Below are 15,250 nucleotides of genomic sequence, written 5' to 3' on the forward strand. Positions count from 1 at the left end.
AGGGACAAGAGGGCTCATGGAAGATGGAAGGGAGTTTTAGGGGTCAGACCTGGAGTGCTGTATAATACTCCGACCCACATTCCACTGACCGGAGTTCGGTTACACCAGCCAACCAACAGAGGGCCGCTGGGAGACGTAGTTTAGCTCGGTGCCCAGGAGGAAGAGAGCGTGGCTATTTCTGCCATAATTAGGGATTTCTAATAACATGCTTCTTTCCTCAGCTTTCACCCTGACCATTCCTCAATTCAGAGAGTCCCTGAGATCCTTTGCTGCAATGCCCTGGCCCCTGGAACCCCAGCATTACCTTTCCTTTACGGAGTTTGAGATCACATTTCAGCCGGACTCGGGTGACGGCGTCCTCCTGTACAGCTATGACACAGGCAGCAAAGACTTCCTGTCCATCAACATGGCAGGGGGCCACGTGGAGTTCCGCTTCGACTGTGGCTCTGGGACCGGTATTCTCAGGTAAGCACTAAGACCTTTAGGGGACCCCCTCACCCCAAAAGCTAAACAGCAGTCACTTTGGAATAAACATAACTTTGTCCTAGTAGCTTGCACCCTTCCTGTCTCCCTTCCCCAATTGTCTTTCCTGAAATTTGTCCTGGTGTTTGCAGATGACGTGCTTCCTTATGGATCATGCTTTCCTTCTGGCAAGATTTCCTTTTCTCAAATAACTACTATAGCAGGTAGTGATTCTCTGCTTCAGCCTATGGCCAACGGGCTGGCTTCAGACGTGAGGTCACACAGTGCCATCGGGAGAAACTCAATGAATTGTAATTAATCAGCACCTGCTCAGAGCAACACTTGGTGGGGCACTCAACAAACACATGATGACGAATAAAGAAGTATTAACAGAAACTGAATGAACAGAAATGTCCTTGGACATTTCCAGAGGTCCCTGGTGACCTCACTTTCCATTTTTACTGTCCCCTTGCAGTGTTTGTTTGATGGTAACAGTTATTTAGCAAGTCTCCTACCATTCTCCATTTAAGAGAATGACAAGGAATCACCCATCGCAGAGACTCATCCCTGACCCCTATGCTCAGGAAGGCTGTGTGATGAGTAGTTTCAATAGGGTGGCAGTGAATAGGTACTTCTGAAAGTACTTGCTCATAGCTGCAGAACTGACTGCGAGTCATCAAACCTTTCCTCCTGTTATCTAGCTTGTTCTATTAATTTACTTAGCGGATCGACGGTTCCCATACAGTGTGTCACTGTTTTTATGGTTCCCTCAGAGCCTGTGGATGGTTGGTACAGATGTTCTTATTTGTTTATGCCTCTCTCTCCTTACTGTCCTCCTCCCATGGTGGATTTCACCTTCAAGCCAGAGGCCCTGCCAATTAATCTAATGCAGACACGGTCCTCGTTCCCACATTTGGCCAATTCTCTTTGGAAACTCACTACCATGTTTCACTCGATGGTGCCCCGCAGCAGGAAATGAGTTGGTGCTGGTTGTTTTAAAGGAAATTGTGGGCTGCATTCAATCATAATTCATACTGCTAGACTGTCATTTTTAGGAAGAGCGTGCGGGAGAGATGTTAGGACCATACATCACCCCTTCACTGTTGGTCATTTTTCATGGCTGATGGGAAATGCCTACTGCATTAGTTTTCAACAGTTCTTTTTTTTTTTTAATGTTTCATTTAATTTATTCATGGGAGACACATAGAGAGAGACAGAGACATAGACAGAGGGAGAAGCAGGCTTCCTGTTGGGAGCCGGATGTGGAACTTGATCCCAGGACCCCGGGCAGAGCCAAAGGCAGATGCTCAACCACTGAGCCACCCAGGCACCCTAGGTTTCAACAGTTCTTAAAAAGGACAGTTCATTTTTGTCCTGTAGCTGAATTCCTGCACATCAGTGATGTGCTTCCTACCTTGGGGCATGGACAAACATTTTTGTACCTCTGGTTATGCAAAAACATCCTAGGTCTCAAGACAACTTTGGTTGGTCTTTAATTGACTCAATTTACATATGATTATGCAAAACAGTCTGAGGAATTCATGTAGAACTGTTAGTCAAATGGAGAAGGGAAGACACCTTGAATATCACCTTGTGTTTTCAGATGGCCTCCTCCTGGGTAAGGAGTGAACAGAGAGCATGAGGGGAGGGTCAGGGCTCATCATCCCTCCTCCTGGACAGATTGCCCCCTCCCCATCCCCCCAGCCTCTCATCCTGTACCTCCACAATGGCAGCTCCAACTGCAGGGTGGGGCACAGCCACAGAGGACCTTGGTGTCCAGCATTTCTCTCCTTTGTAATTCTGTGCCTATTTGAGACAAGGGGTGGTTTTAATTTTATTTATTTTTTTTAACATGAGTTACTGTTCCCTGCCTGGCAGGAAAGCACCTGGAGAAAGGATTCTCTGTATGGGTTGTGATGAAAAGGAAGCCAGTGCTCAGTGTCTAAGGGACAAAGAAAGCACCCCTGTCCCATTCCCTCTCCAGTGTAACCTGAGGACAGTGATTACCGCTGGTGTTTCAGGCGCCCCGTTGCAAGATGTTTATTTTGAAAACCATTTCAAAGACCTCGCACTTGATGAAGAACATTCAGTGAAAGCCCAAGCCAAAGGAAGTTGTGGAATTGGCCAAATCATTTTAACTTTAGGAAGAGGATAAGGTGTCAAATTCATTACGAGCTTGATTCAAAAATCGAGGCAATTGAAATGAGCTCGTGATGGCTGAGATCAATCTGAGCGTGCTGAGGACAGCAGGTATTGACAGAGAATGACCTCTGCAGGACAAGAACGCCACCAAGGCGCTGTTACTTATCATGAAGATGGGGATGCTGTAAGAGCGCCTCTGGTTTCTTTATTGCGTATCGATTTAGCCAAGGTGATTAAATTCTAATTGCTAAGGACAAATCACAAAAGCATTTGCCAGAGCAAAAAAATCAAGGGAGGGGGTGGAGACCTTTCAATAATTGTGCCCATTGGTATTCCTGACAGTTTTCTAAAGATGATCCAGGATCAAAAAATAATTAGGAGGTTCAGTGAAGGCCAGGAACTAGACACTGTTAGAAATACAAATGCAATAATTATACTCTTCTTGCATACCTCACTATCCAAAGTAATGTGTAGAACTCCTACGGGTAACATTTAAACATCAAGCCCTTCCACCTTGAATTAATAATTGAATTTTTAAAGTGCCTTTAATCCTTTTCACAATATCATACAATATGGAATCCTCCCGCCCAATATTTTAGTATGAGAAATTTCAAACCTATAGAGAAGTTAGAAGAACTATCCAGTAAACATCCTTATACCCTCTCATCTGTCATTTACAATTAATATTTTGCTATTTTTACTTTATCACATGCCTAGTTATCCTTATATCCATCCATCTGTCCAACCATCCATCCATCCATCCATCCATCCTATTTTTAATGCATTTCAAAAGATGCTGCAAACATCAATACACCAAAGAAACTGTGTTTTACACCATAACCCCGGTAATTTCCTCTTTTTCAAAGCTTACATGCCACTATGATCACATCTCACCCTCCTGTCATCTCTCATCTAGAAAACCAGGCTCATCTTACCCACATTTCAGCCTTGTTATAAGGAATAAATAAAATAATAATTGCAATGTTCCTACCATAAGGGAGTCCAATAAATGGAGCTAGAACTGTGTTTACTAAGCAGGAATGATTGTTTTCTTTTGACCAGATGAAACCAGGTATCTAAGGTTGGCGTCAGTTGCATCAGAGCAGATTCGTGAATGTTATCCATAACACCAATGATGCTAACCTATGTTCAGTTTCCTTCCTTCCACAGGAGTGAAGATCCCCTCACCCTAGGCCACTGGCATGAGCTGCATGTATCTCGCACAGCAAAGAATGGTATCTTACAAGTGGATAAGCAGAAGGTCGTGGAAGCAATGGCAGAGGTAAGAAGGACACACATTAGTGTGAACTGAGTTACTGTTTTCTTCCTGTCCTGCTGAGAAAAGCAGCAGTATAGTGGTTGAGTACATGGTCTCTAGTGCCAGACTGGCTCCCTTTAAAACCCAAGCTCCCCACTGGGCAAGTTACTTAACTTTTCCTATTTCTCGGCTGTGAATGGGGTAATAAGTAGAGGACTCATAGAGTTGTTGAAAGTATTAAGTGAGCTCATACAAGTAATGCATTTAAAAAATTCCTTGCCACCCCTACCATCAATCCCTGCCTTTGTTTAAGTCAGTGTATAATGTAGTAGGTCAGGACACAGACTTGGAGGTCAGGCCAGTGGTGTGCGGGTCACACATCTGACAACACAGCTCTGGGACACTTGAGTGACTCAGTTGGTTAAGTGCCTACCTTTAGCTCAGGTCATGATCTCAGAGTCCTGGAATCGAGTGCCATGTCGGGCTCCGTGCTCAGTGGGGAATCTGCTTCTCCCTCTCACTCTGCCCCTTCTTATGCTCTCTCTCTCTCAAATAAAGAAATACAATCTTTAAATTAAAAAAAGAAAGAAAGAAAAGAACACAGGTCTGATACCAGGATCCTGGGTTCCATCTAGCACCATTATTTAGCAGTAGTGTGAACTCAGATGGCTCACCTGACCTCCAAGTGTGTGTTTTCTCGTCTATAAAATGGGGATAATGGTGATGATAATAGTGCCTACTTCATAGTGACTCCATAGAGCTGTGCAGATTAGAAGAACTATATATGTAAAACACAATGGTACCTGGCATATGGTCAACACTATGTAGCTTTACTTGTTATTTGTTAAGAAAGTACTCTCGTGACCTCAAGAGCACAGAATTTCTACTCAAGTTTATAACTTTCATCCATGATTTTGTGTCTAAGGTCATGTCCAAAGCAGATAACATTTTTAAGAAGACATGAGAGAGATTTGTTTTAAATTATAACCTATTAGGATTCTTTACACACAAAAAGTTTAGTCTCCCCAAAACAGAGGGAACTTTAGATTTTCTACTATCTTAATTCCCAACAGTCTTTGTTCTGTACATCACCAGATTTAAAGAGTACATTAATGAATGTGGGCATTCTGATAAGAAAATAGATTGGTAGGAGGCAGCCCGGGTGGCTCAGTGGTTTAGCGCCGCCTTCAGCCTAGGGTGTGATCCTGGGGATCTGGGATCGAATCCCACATCAGGCTCCCTGCATGGAGCCTGCTTCTCCCTCTGCCCATGTCTCTGCCTCTCTCTCTCTCTCTCTCTCTCTCTCTCTCTCTCTCTGTGTGTGTCTCATGAATAAATAAATAAAATCTAAAAAAAAAAAAAGACAAAAGAAAATAGATTGATAGAAAAAAGAAAAGGAAGAAAAAGAAACTGTGTGTGAGGAAAGAGGTATTTGGTTGAAGAAGTGAAAAGGAAGAACACGTATGTCCAGAGGCCAGCATCAGGGATGGCAGTGGTGGGAGGTCTTGTCAGAACCAAGGACCTCCTCAGGATTAGAAGAATTCAAAACTGGGTTCTGCTTCAAGAGGTGAGCACCCTTCAAACCTACAAAATATTCTATATGTATTTGTGGAAAGAAAGAGGGAAGGAGAGAGGGAAGGAAGAAAAACAGGGAGGAAGGAAGGAAAGAAGGAAGGAATGAAGGAACGAATGAACGAACGAAGGAAGGAAGATGGATGAAGGAAAATGGATTTTAAAGGGAGAACAGGAGTCACTTCTGGTATGATCCAGAAAATTCTAGGAGCTGACTTTAGTCCAAGATAGAATTAAAAGCTCACAACTATAGACTTGACTGTGTGTTGACTTAATATAAATTCAAAAAAGCATTGTATCTCTGTAGGCCTGAGCTACAAACATTGTCTAACAGGAACAGAAGTACAAAATGGGAATATTTGTACATAGTGGGGTTAAGGCCTTTGATTATAAGTAAGGAACTCTTCAGGGCATGGTATTTACCATGGGGATTTACCATGGGATTTACCATTGGGATTCTACAGTGAAGAGACAACACTAAGATAGAGACCACACCTAAGGATTTCTATTGCTACCATATCAGAGAATGAGAATTAAACCAATACGGTAGAACCAGTGTCTCCCTGTTGGCTTTTGGAACAGACTGGAGTGCAACTCCCACGTGGAAAGCAATGGAAACATGTGGGTAAAGGTGTAGCTATTTTGGGTATGTGTGATGTGGTTTTATGTTTGTTTGGAGGCAACTCTGAGACAGGAATGGAAGGCCCCAGGCTTGACCTCAGTGACTGAGCCTTACTCACATCTTCCCCCAGGGGTTTCTGCTCCCCAGCTGCCCATACCATGGCCAGAGGCCTGGCCGACCCTCTTGGGTATAGAGCAGTGCTATTAGCAATAGCGGTCTTAGGACTTAGAGGCAGGTGGAGTGAGACAGCACTTCTGGGGGTTAACCCAGGACATAGGCCCCTAGGTGTCCCCACTAAAGCCGAACCCAACCCTGGGTCGCTCGGCTGAGAAATACCAACAGTGCAGGGTTGAGACTATGCCAGCCTTGAAGGGATGTGTTTCTAAAGGCTCCAGAAACCCCCGACCAGTGGCTTTGCTCAGGTTTTCCAACCACTTCCAGCTAAAAAGAAGTGGCAGATCTGGACACAAAGCCTCATTTTGGTGGAGTCTGTTTGCTTTTCTCTTGCGGTTCCCCGTGGGTGGGGCAGCTGCAGCCCTGCCTCTTGTCAACAGAGGGGAGGTGGGGGAGGATCTTGATGAGCAACTAAAAGGAAGCAGCTCTCACCCCATGAGGCCTGGTCGTGTTCGCCAGATACCAAACTGTAACTCAAAGGGTTTTCAAAACAGCCTGTTTCTCTGAAATCCCTTTTGACCCTGCAACCTTCCTCCTTTCCTCTTATTATCTTAACTTTTGGATAAGAACTAAGAGGAGCCCATGATGGGTGCCTGTGGGTGTGCGGTGACAGCTCTGGCCTGGGGCAGTATTCCATGCAGCCACTAGAATTCCTCAAAGCCCTTCTTTGATGAGTGCCGCCTCCCCGCAACTCCTGTCCAGTTAAATAAGAACCCTGGAAGCTGCTTAAAAGGTTCCTGACAGAAGGCAGTGCTGTCTGTATTGCAGTCAAGACCTCCTGGCCATTACCTAGCCAGACCTGGCCCCTGCGAGCGCTCCCTGGGATGTTGCACCTCCCTCTCTGCCCTCTCTGTCTCCCCTTCTCTACTCTGACCTGACCCCAAATCCATTCCTGTCCCTCTCACCAATGATCTGCCTAAAACACAGATAGGGCTATTTTCTCTCTGCTTAAAACTCAATGCCTTTTGGGTATGGGGCAAGTTTCTATGCCTGCAGGACCTGGTCCCTCCTTGCTTCTGCCCTATACCTATTATTTCCCCTCGAGCCCTGACTTTGGCCAGTTTCTTCAATTCTGACTCTTCCTTGACCACCTCCTCAACTCTGTGTCTAGGGTAGGATATGGGACATCCCCACCCCTGCCCCCACCTGCCCCAAGTGCATCCAGAGTCACCTGAACAGTCCTTGCTGAGTGAATCCCATCTGCCCATGTAAGTCTCTGTAGAGCAGAGACTGGTCTTCCTTATTTCCTGTTGTTTGTCCAGCATTTAGAGCCTGGGAAACAGTGATGTCCAGTAATATTTGCTAAATTAATGACTAAATGCTGCTACTATTTGTTTTCTTTTTACCCTTAAGTCAGAGGAAACATGACTTAGGCTACCTCAAGAGTGGTCATCACAGAGCTCCCAAATGTCAATTTATCTCTATTTGTTGTCTTAGGGCATTTTAACCTTTTGCTTATGTCTGAAGGAGTTTTGACATGAAATATTACACATAGCTTGTGTGTAGCCCACGCACGAAAGTTTAAGCTATTGAAATAACCAGTAACAGGGAAAGCCTTTGGGGGTTTTCTCAGAATTTGGAAAATAGAAGAATTTCTCTACCCATTCCTTAGTTGATAACAAGGAAGGCCTCCCACTCACCATGCCTTCCTTCTCTCTTGGCCTAAAGAGATTCCATCTTTACCACTGCTGAACATAACAATAGCTGGTCACACAGGAATGCCGATTATGCATCCAACTGTGGGCAAAGTGCTCGGTAAGCAGGATCTCAGCCTCTAAGAGAGGCTAGACTGTGCTAAAGTCAATCACAAACAGCTCCAAAATATCAGCAGCAACAATAAGGGCTTATTTCTCACCTATATTATGTGTCCATCAATGGTCAGGTGCAGCTTCTTTTTTTTAAAGATTTTATTTATTCATTTGAGAGAGAGAGAGAGAGAGAGAGAGAGAGAGAGAGAGAGAGTGGGGGTCACAGGCAGAGGGGGTGAGAATCTTAAGCAGACTCCCCTGAGAAATGCAGGGCTCAATCTCACCCCCAAGATCATGACCTGAGACAAAACTGAGAGAGTCGGATGCTTAACTGACTGAGCCACCCAGGTGCCCCTGGTCAGGTGCAGCTTTAATCTGACACCGAGGCTGAAGGAACAGGGAGAGAGGAAGAGGGCACCGTGAGCCACTTTCTGGCCCTGAAAACTTCTGCGCACAAGTGATTCATTTCTCTTCTGCTCATGTTTTATTGACTGAAGCAAGTCACCTGGTCCCACTCAAGATCAACAGGTTGGGGGCACCTGGGTGGCTCAGTCTCCTTTGGCTCAAGTCATGATCTCCAGGTCCTGGGATCCAGCCCGTATCAGGCTTCCTGCGCAGTGGGGAATAGGCTCCTCTTTCTCTCTCCCCCTCTAGGCCTCCCCCACTGCTCACTCTCTCTTTCTTAAATAAATAAATAAAATCTTTAAAATTAAAAAAAAAAAAAGATCCACAGACTGGAGGTGATCTTCCTGCAGAGAGAGGGGTACTTCTGGGGAAGCAGTGAATGATGGCGGATAGTAATGCAGTCTACCACATTCACCAGGACACATCTATGTGGTACATATTATGGTTCCCATTTTATAGATGATGAAACAGAGTCTCAGAGAGGTTAATACGTTTACAAACATGCAAACCAGGTGGTAAGTGGCAATGCCAAACAATGTGAAAATCCAGCCAGCCTGTTGTGGTGGTAGTCTCTACCATTTGGTAGTCTTAACTATCTTAAAAAAAAAAAAAAAAAAAAAGGAAAAAGAAAAAGAAAGAAAAAGATTTTATTTATTTATTCACGAGAGACACAGAGAGAGAGAGCCAGAGGCGTAGGCATAGGGAGAGGCAGGCTCCCCTTGGGGAGCCTGATGTAGCACTTGATCCCAGGACCCCGGGATCACGACCAGAGCCTAAGGCAGACGCTCAACCACTGAACCACCCAGATACTCCTTAAGTATTTTTTCGAAGCTATACCATGTTTTGTTTTTAATCTGTTGCCAGGGAGGCTTCACACAGATTAGGTGCAACACGGACATCTTTATTGGCGGAGTCCCCAATTATGATGATGTGAAGAAGAACTCGGGCATCCTGAAGCCATTCACCGGGAGCATCCAGAAGGTACAGGCTTCACATTTGCATGTTTATGTGACCTTGACTACAGATGATGGAATTGCGAACTGTGTTCCGTGTAATCTGATGCATCCAAAAAAGAAGCCCTGGAGAAAGTTTTAACATTTTTTAAGATTTTCTTTTTTAATGCTAACAACATAGCTTTCCAACCCCACTTTCTTATAATGTCTGCTCCTGGGCCTCTGTCCAGCAGACATTCCATGAATGCAACTCAATGGAGATGAATCTTTAGAGCAAATCCACCAAAGGATCCAGGCATCGCTGAGGGAGGAACCAGGCATCAGGTAGTTGCAGATGTTTCTACCCCAGGGAAGGAGGCGAATGGAGTCTCCTAGCAACTCCTGGCTCTGTGCTTCTCTTTTGGGGTTACTTTGAAGTCTGCTCAAGTCAAGAGCCAACCCTCATTCCCATCCGCACCCCCATTCCCACCCGCACAATTTAGCAGTTGTCATTCATCAATCACATAACCAAGCTCTTAAGAGCAAACATGAAGGAATCCTTCTATAGAAGGTTCAGAAAAAATCCTTCAGCCAGTAAAAGATACAGGGCATTGACCTCACCCATATTTGTCTGTTATTCCTTCTGTTGGGGCTGCCTGTGGCCTCTCCAGTTATGATAATACATTTTGTCTGTAACAGACATGCAGGCTGACTCATCAAACCAGATTTCCAGGACCTCCAAACACAGGGAAAAAAGGGATTTGAAGAAAAGCATATTCGATTCCTGGATATTAGCATCCTCTTGTTTTCCTTTAGCAACCGATGGTGGGCAGTGGGCCACCGATCCTTTCTAGTCTTGGGACTAAGCAGGAGGGAGGCTAACATGAAGGCAGGCCAGTGAAAGGAGGTCCTATTATGATTTGCACATCCGGGCACTCTGAAGGGCCCCGTGGGGGCTCTGTCCTTCTCTCGTATCCCAGTGTGGGTCCCAGGAAAGGGGCCTAGTCAATACTTGCTGACTCTAATGTGTTCCCCTTTGTTGCCAAACCACGATGTCAGTGAGCCCTCAGCTCTGCCCATTGTCCCCCGTCAGTGGGGTTGGCCATGTTTAGTCATGTGCTTGAAATTCTCACTAGAAAGTCGGCCAAGATACGAAGGGCCTCACGCCCTCCCCCCGCCACCCTTGTCAGGCTTTGCCCCTCCCCACTTCACAGAGCACACATAACCCTTTCCTCCACACCTCCTGGGAGGGCCACCCTCCCCTCTCAGAGGCTGCGTCACTGGCTGTGTCATGTCCTGCCGTGGACGGTAGCATCTTGGCTTGTCTCAGACACATATGACTCAGTTTCACAGGCTTTCCCTCGGAGCGTGGAAGGGGATGAGGGTAGAAGGCCTTTGGCTACGGCTCTCGCAGCTTGCAAGATTCAGGACTAGGAAAAAGTGTCCTCCCAACACTCCCGACACCCTCCAAGGACTTAGGCAAGCCTGTAGAACCAAGCATTAGTAGCAGGAAGGACCGTGGCTAACCTCTTAGGGACCCCCTGCAGGGCAGCAGTCTTTCTGAGAGGTGTTCTGTCCCCACGTTCTTTTTTTTTTTAACATTTGTTTTTATTTAAATTCAGTTTGCCAACCTATAGCATAACACCCAGTGCCCATCCCATCAAATGCCCTCCTCAGTGCCCGTCACCCAGTTACCCCAACCCGCCGCCCACCTCCCCTTCCTCAACCCTTTGTTTCCCAGAGTTAGGAGTCTCTCATGGTTTGTCTCCCTCTAATTTTTCCCCACTCAGTTCCCCTCCTTTCCATTATAATCCCTTTCACTATTTCTTATATTCCACATATGAGTGAAACCATATGATGATTGTCCTCCTCCGATTGACTTATTTCAATCAACATAATACCCTCCAGTTCCATTCATGTCAAAGCAAATGGTGGGTATTCATCTCTTCTGTTGGCTGAGTAATAGTCCATTGTGTCCCCCGGTTCTGCAAAGCCTGCGTGACACGGAAACACCAACAGCTCACAATAAACACACTCTCCAAGTCAAGGGCTGAACATGTTGGATCCATTTATTTGGGGCTGGAAGGCCCAGTAACTTCTCCCTATAATTCATCATTTTTGCTAGAGCCCCACTGCAGGGAAAAGGAAGTGAAGGCAAAGGAGCTTGCTGGTCCCAGTGAATATGCATGGCAGGGCTAAGAATGTGATCTGAGTCCCCCCCCCCTTTTTTTTAAATGGTGGGGTGGGGAATGTGGAGAGGAAGGGAATCCAAGAGTGTCAGGGAGGGAGGGTAGAGGAGTGGGTGGGACAAGTGGGGAGACCAGTGGATGGAGCTGTAGACTACCCCAGGCCATTGGCCAGGAGAACACAGCAGTACCTTATAGAAGCTGCTCCCAGCCCCATTGCCACCAGGAGCCCGCAGCCCCCTTTGGTGCCTGCCTGTATGAGACTTTGTTTTGTATTCTTCCCTAGTTGGCTTTATAGCAGCACCTCTCAACCTTAGCTGCACCTTAGAATCACTTGGAAAGCTTTTAAAAGTTGCTGCTGACTGGATACCACCCTCTGAGAATCTGATTCAACAGACCTGGGTAGGACCTGGGCGGCATGAGCACCTTTCTTGAAGTTGCTGAGGCCATGCTAATGGGCAGCCAGGGTGGGAATCCTAACTTTGTATTTCTCAAGACTTCTTTAAAACCTCCTGGAATCTTCCAAAGCCAGAGGATGCTTTCTCCTCTGCAGCTTCTCTCAAGGGCCACAGGTAACTACCTAGTGCAGGTCAGGGTACCCAGGGAAGCTGCAGCAGAGGGCAAAGGTGTTCTGAACGTCTTGACTTTCTCTGCCCTGAAGATCATCCTGAACGACCGCACCATCCATCTGAGGCACGACTTCACGTGGGGCGTGAATGTGGAAAATGCGGCCCACCCCTGCGTGGGGGGCCCCTGTGCACACGGGGGCAGCTGCCGGCCCAGGAAGGAGGGCTACGAGTGTGACTGCCCCTTGGGCTTCGAGGGGCTGCACTGCCAGAAAGGTATGCAGGGTGGGGTGGGGGGTGCGGGTGGGAGTGGGGAGCACCAGGGCGGACTCTTCTGAAGGGGCTGGGAACCCCGGCCAATGATTCTGAGCAATGCTTTCAGGAACGTGTTAGGTGGTATGTGCCATGGTTAATGAAAGAAGAATTAAAATGAATTAAAATACTGAAATACCCCTGTAGCAGTAGTGAAATGGCTTCTTCCCTGAGAATCCTCTGATGGTCTAGCAATCAGAAGGTTTCTCTTCTTTGCTTTTTGTTTTTTAAAGATTTTATTTCATGAGAGACATGCAGAGAGAGGCAGAGACATAGGCAGAAGGAGAAGCAGGCTCCCCTTGAGGAGCCTGATACAGGACTTGATCCCAGGACCCAGGGATCACACCCTGAGCCAAAGGCAGATGCTCAACCACCCAGATGCCCCCCAGAAGGTTAGATAATAGTGGGGGGGGGGTTCTGGGACCCTCTGTCTCGGAGCCATGCCCAAAGCCTATCCTGATAGTTGGATGCCTGGGCTTTGTGGGCTGATAACTATTCTGACCCTTACCTGTGAACACCGTAAGGAGAAATCTGAGAAATCTTGCCCAATACAGAAAAATATAAATTCTACTAAAGTACAAGTAACCTTCTGTAAAGTGCTGTTTTTCATGCTATTTCCTCTGTACCTGGGTTTCCTCTCTGTAAAATGAGAATAATCATGCAATAGCATCTATCACAGGGGGTTGTAGCATAGATTAAATGAGGTGACACATATTCCCGAGAAAGATGCCCGGTAAGTACTCAACCAGTACTCATACTCACCATTATTATTATTGGTGAGAAAAAGAAAATCCACTACAGGTCCTGTGAGCTACTCAGCTTCCAACCTGCCCATGTCTGAAAGATAGAGCAGGTCACAGGCCACAGGTCCCTGCTGGATGGAACTTTCCACACCTTCCCTAGGGAGGCATTGGCCACAGACCTGGTGTCTAGAAGTGGCCTACCAGCATATGGTCATCATGTTGGGTCATTGGATCTTCATGTTCAAACATCAGTATGGCCTACCCTATCTGGGAACTAATTAAAAAAAAAAAAAAAAAGCATCAGGCCAAAGGAAATAAGGCAGTGAGCCTAAATGAAGGAATGTGCTCTCTCTCTTTCCTATTTGTTTCCAGGTTCCTGATCTCTATCAGAGTTAGCTTAGGGAAGATCGCAGGTTACACATGGATACTGTGGTATATGGAATTGTAGGACAGGTTGTTTTGCAACAGTCTTGGGAAATATGAATGCTAATTTGCTAGTTGGAAGCCTGAGTAGTATTATATTTAAATGGATTTTGAAAACTGCATGGCAAATTATGTGAAATCTATTTATTAACATAGCTCACCATAGTGATGAACCTCCAAAGAAGACTAATTGATCCATTTCTGAAAGATCCTGATTACAATTCTAACAAGCAAATTGTTGTTTAGCTAATAGCATGTACTTGCAGAGATTTAGTTCAAGAGTAGCCCATTCATTCGGAAAATTGAGTTTGGATTTATCCCTTAGTGTTTGAATTTCCTGCGTCTCCATTTTTACCACAGGCAATACCAGTTGGCTCCTGCCTTAAATGCTTACATTAATGGTCAGTATATAAAGCCCAGGCTTAAATGAACATTAGCTTTGAGAATTAAAAGAGGAAGGACAGGATAATTTACGAGCTTGTTAACCCCCGATTTCTGCTCCTGAACATTGGCCATAACAGGTATAAAGTGCTCACATTTATAGCTTTGTAACTGTAGGTGCAGATTCAGTGAGGAGCAAGCATCACCGGCATGAGGAGTCAGATCTCCGGGAAGGGCCTGGGCCTTCTGGCAAGATCCAAGGGAATGGACAGTGGCCAGGGGAGCTGGGGGGCATTTAGGCCTTTTTTTCTGCAACATGTGAGGCTCCAACCCAGAGTAAAACTCAGGCCGACTATCAGCTCCCCTCGTGTTGTATCAGTATTTCCTTATGCTTTCAAATGAAGATAGTACTTCTGCCAAAATGGCAGCTGTTGCCAATCCCAGGAAGGCTTATGTATGGGGGGCATGGCCCATATCACGTCATTTCTTCTCCTGTTATATGGCTTGAGAGGATTAATGGGAGTCTGGGTGCAGGTTAGGGGCATCAAGGACAATTTTTTCCAGGCCCTAGTGGGCACACGGTGGTGTGCAGTTGCCATATAGACTGCTGTAATATCGGGGTGAGCACCTAGCCCTGAGTAAGGATTGGAAAGAGAAGGGAGAGAGATGGGCAGCTCTACTATTCCACAGAGATTGCAAAACATTCTAAAAGTTTGGTTAGATTCTTCCAGAGAGAGACCAGGAATGCTCAGAGGCCATCCTTGGTTGTCAGAATGAATCCTGACAGGTAGACGGGAGTCTTGTCTGATCCGGTAAGGTGACCCATAGCTTCATATATTTCAAAGTTTGGATTTTTTCCTTCTCCCTGATAACCAGATCATGTTTCGAAAGCAAGAACCAATTCTTAGTATCCCCTCCAGAAGTTAAACTGGTCCTTTTACATTGCATAACACATTGCAGAAGTCACCAGCGCCAGGCTTCATTCAATCCATACCACCTTCTCCTTCAGGAATTTAGCTTCAGGGATCCTCAGTGAGTCTGGTTTTCTCTAACCTGGTCAGGGAGTTTGTGGCATGCAGGAGATTTCCACTAGAGCCCTCGTTGGGAGATCGGCACCTGTTCTCACCTCTCGGTGGCACAGGAGGGTTAGAACCAGAAACTCGTGCAAATCCTGGAGTGGTCTAGACACCCAGGCCATCACAGTGGTTTGGGGACCCCACCACCACCACTGTCCCTGCAAGGCTGAGCCCGCGCAGAAGCAGGCATGGAGCTCCCACTGAGCCCCTCACTGCTCCCCGGACACTGCGGGCTCCCTGTAGCACTA

At 46.2% G+C, this 15,250-nt stretch overlaps 1 protein-coding gene across 1 annotated transcript in view; it reads left to right on the top strand.

Annotated features, from left to right (window-relative positions):
• EGFLAM (EGF like, fibronectin type III and laminin G domains) overlaps positions 1-15,250 on the top strand; it is a 178,729-nt gene that overhangs the window by 142,765 nt on the left and 20,714 nt on the right. The window contains exons 15-18 of the mRNA XM_055325869.1: positions 222-465; positions 3,775-3,886; positions 9,248-9,364; positions 12,163-12,343. Of these exons, the coding sequence (XP_055181844.1) occupies positions 222-465; positions 3,775-3,886; positions 9,248-9,364; positions 12,163-12,343 (654 nt within the window). The remainder of the gene's footprint in view (positions 1-221; positions 466-3,774; positions 3,887-9,247; positions 9,365-12,162; positions 12,344-15,250) is intronic.

Source organism: Nyctereutes procyonoides, unplaced genomic scaffold, assembly GCF_905146905.1.
Source record: "Nyctereutes procyonoides isolate TBG_1078 unplaced genomic scaffold, NYPRO_anot_genome, whole genome shotgun sequence".
Taxonomy (NCBI): Eukaryota; Metazoa; Chordata; class Mammalia; order Carnivora; family Canidae; genus Nyctereutes; species Nyctereutes procyonoides.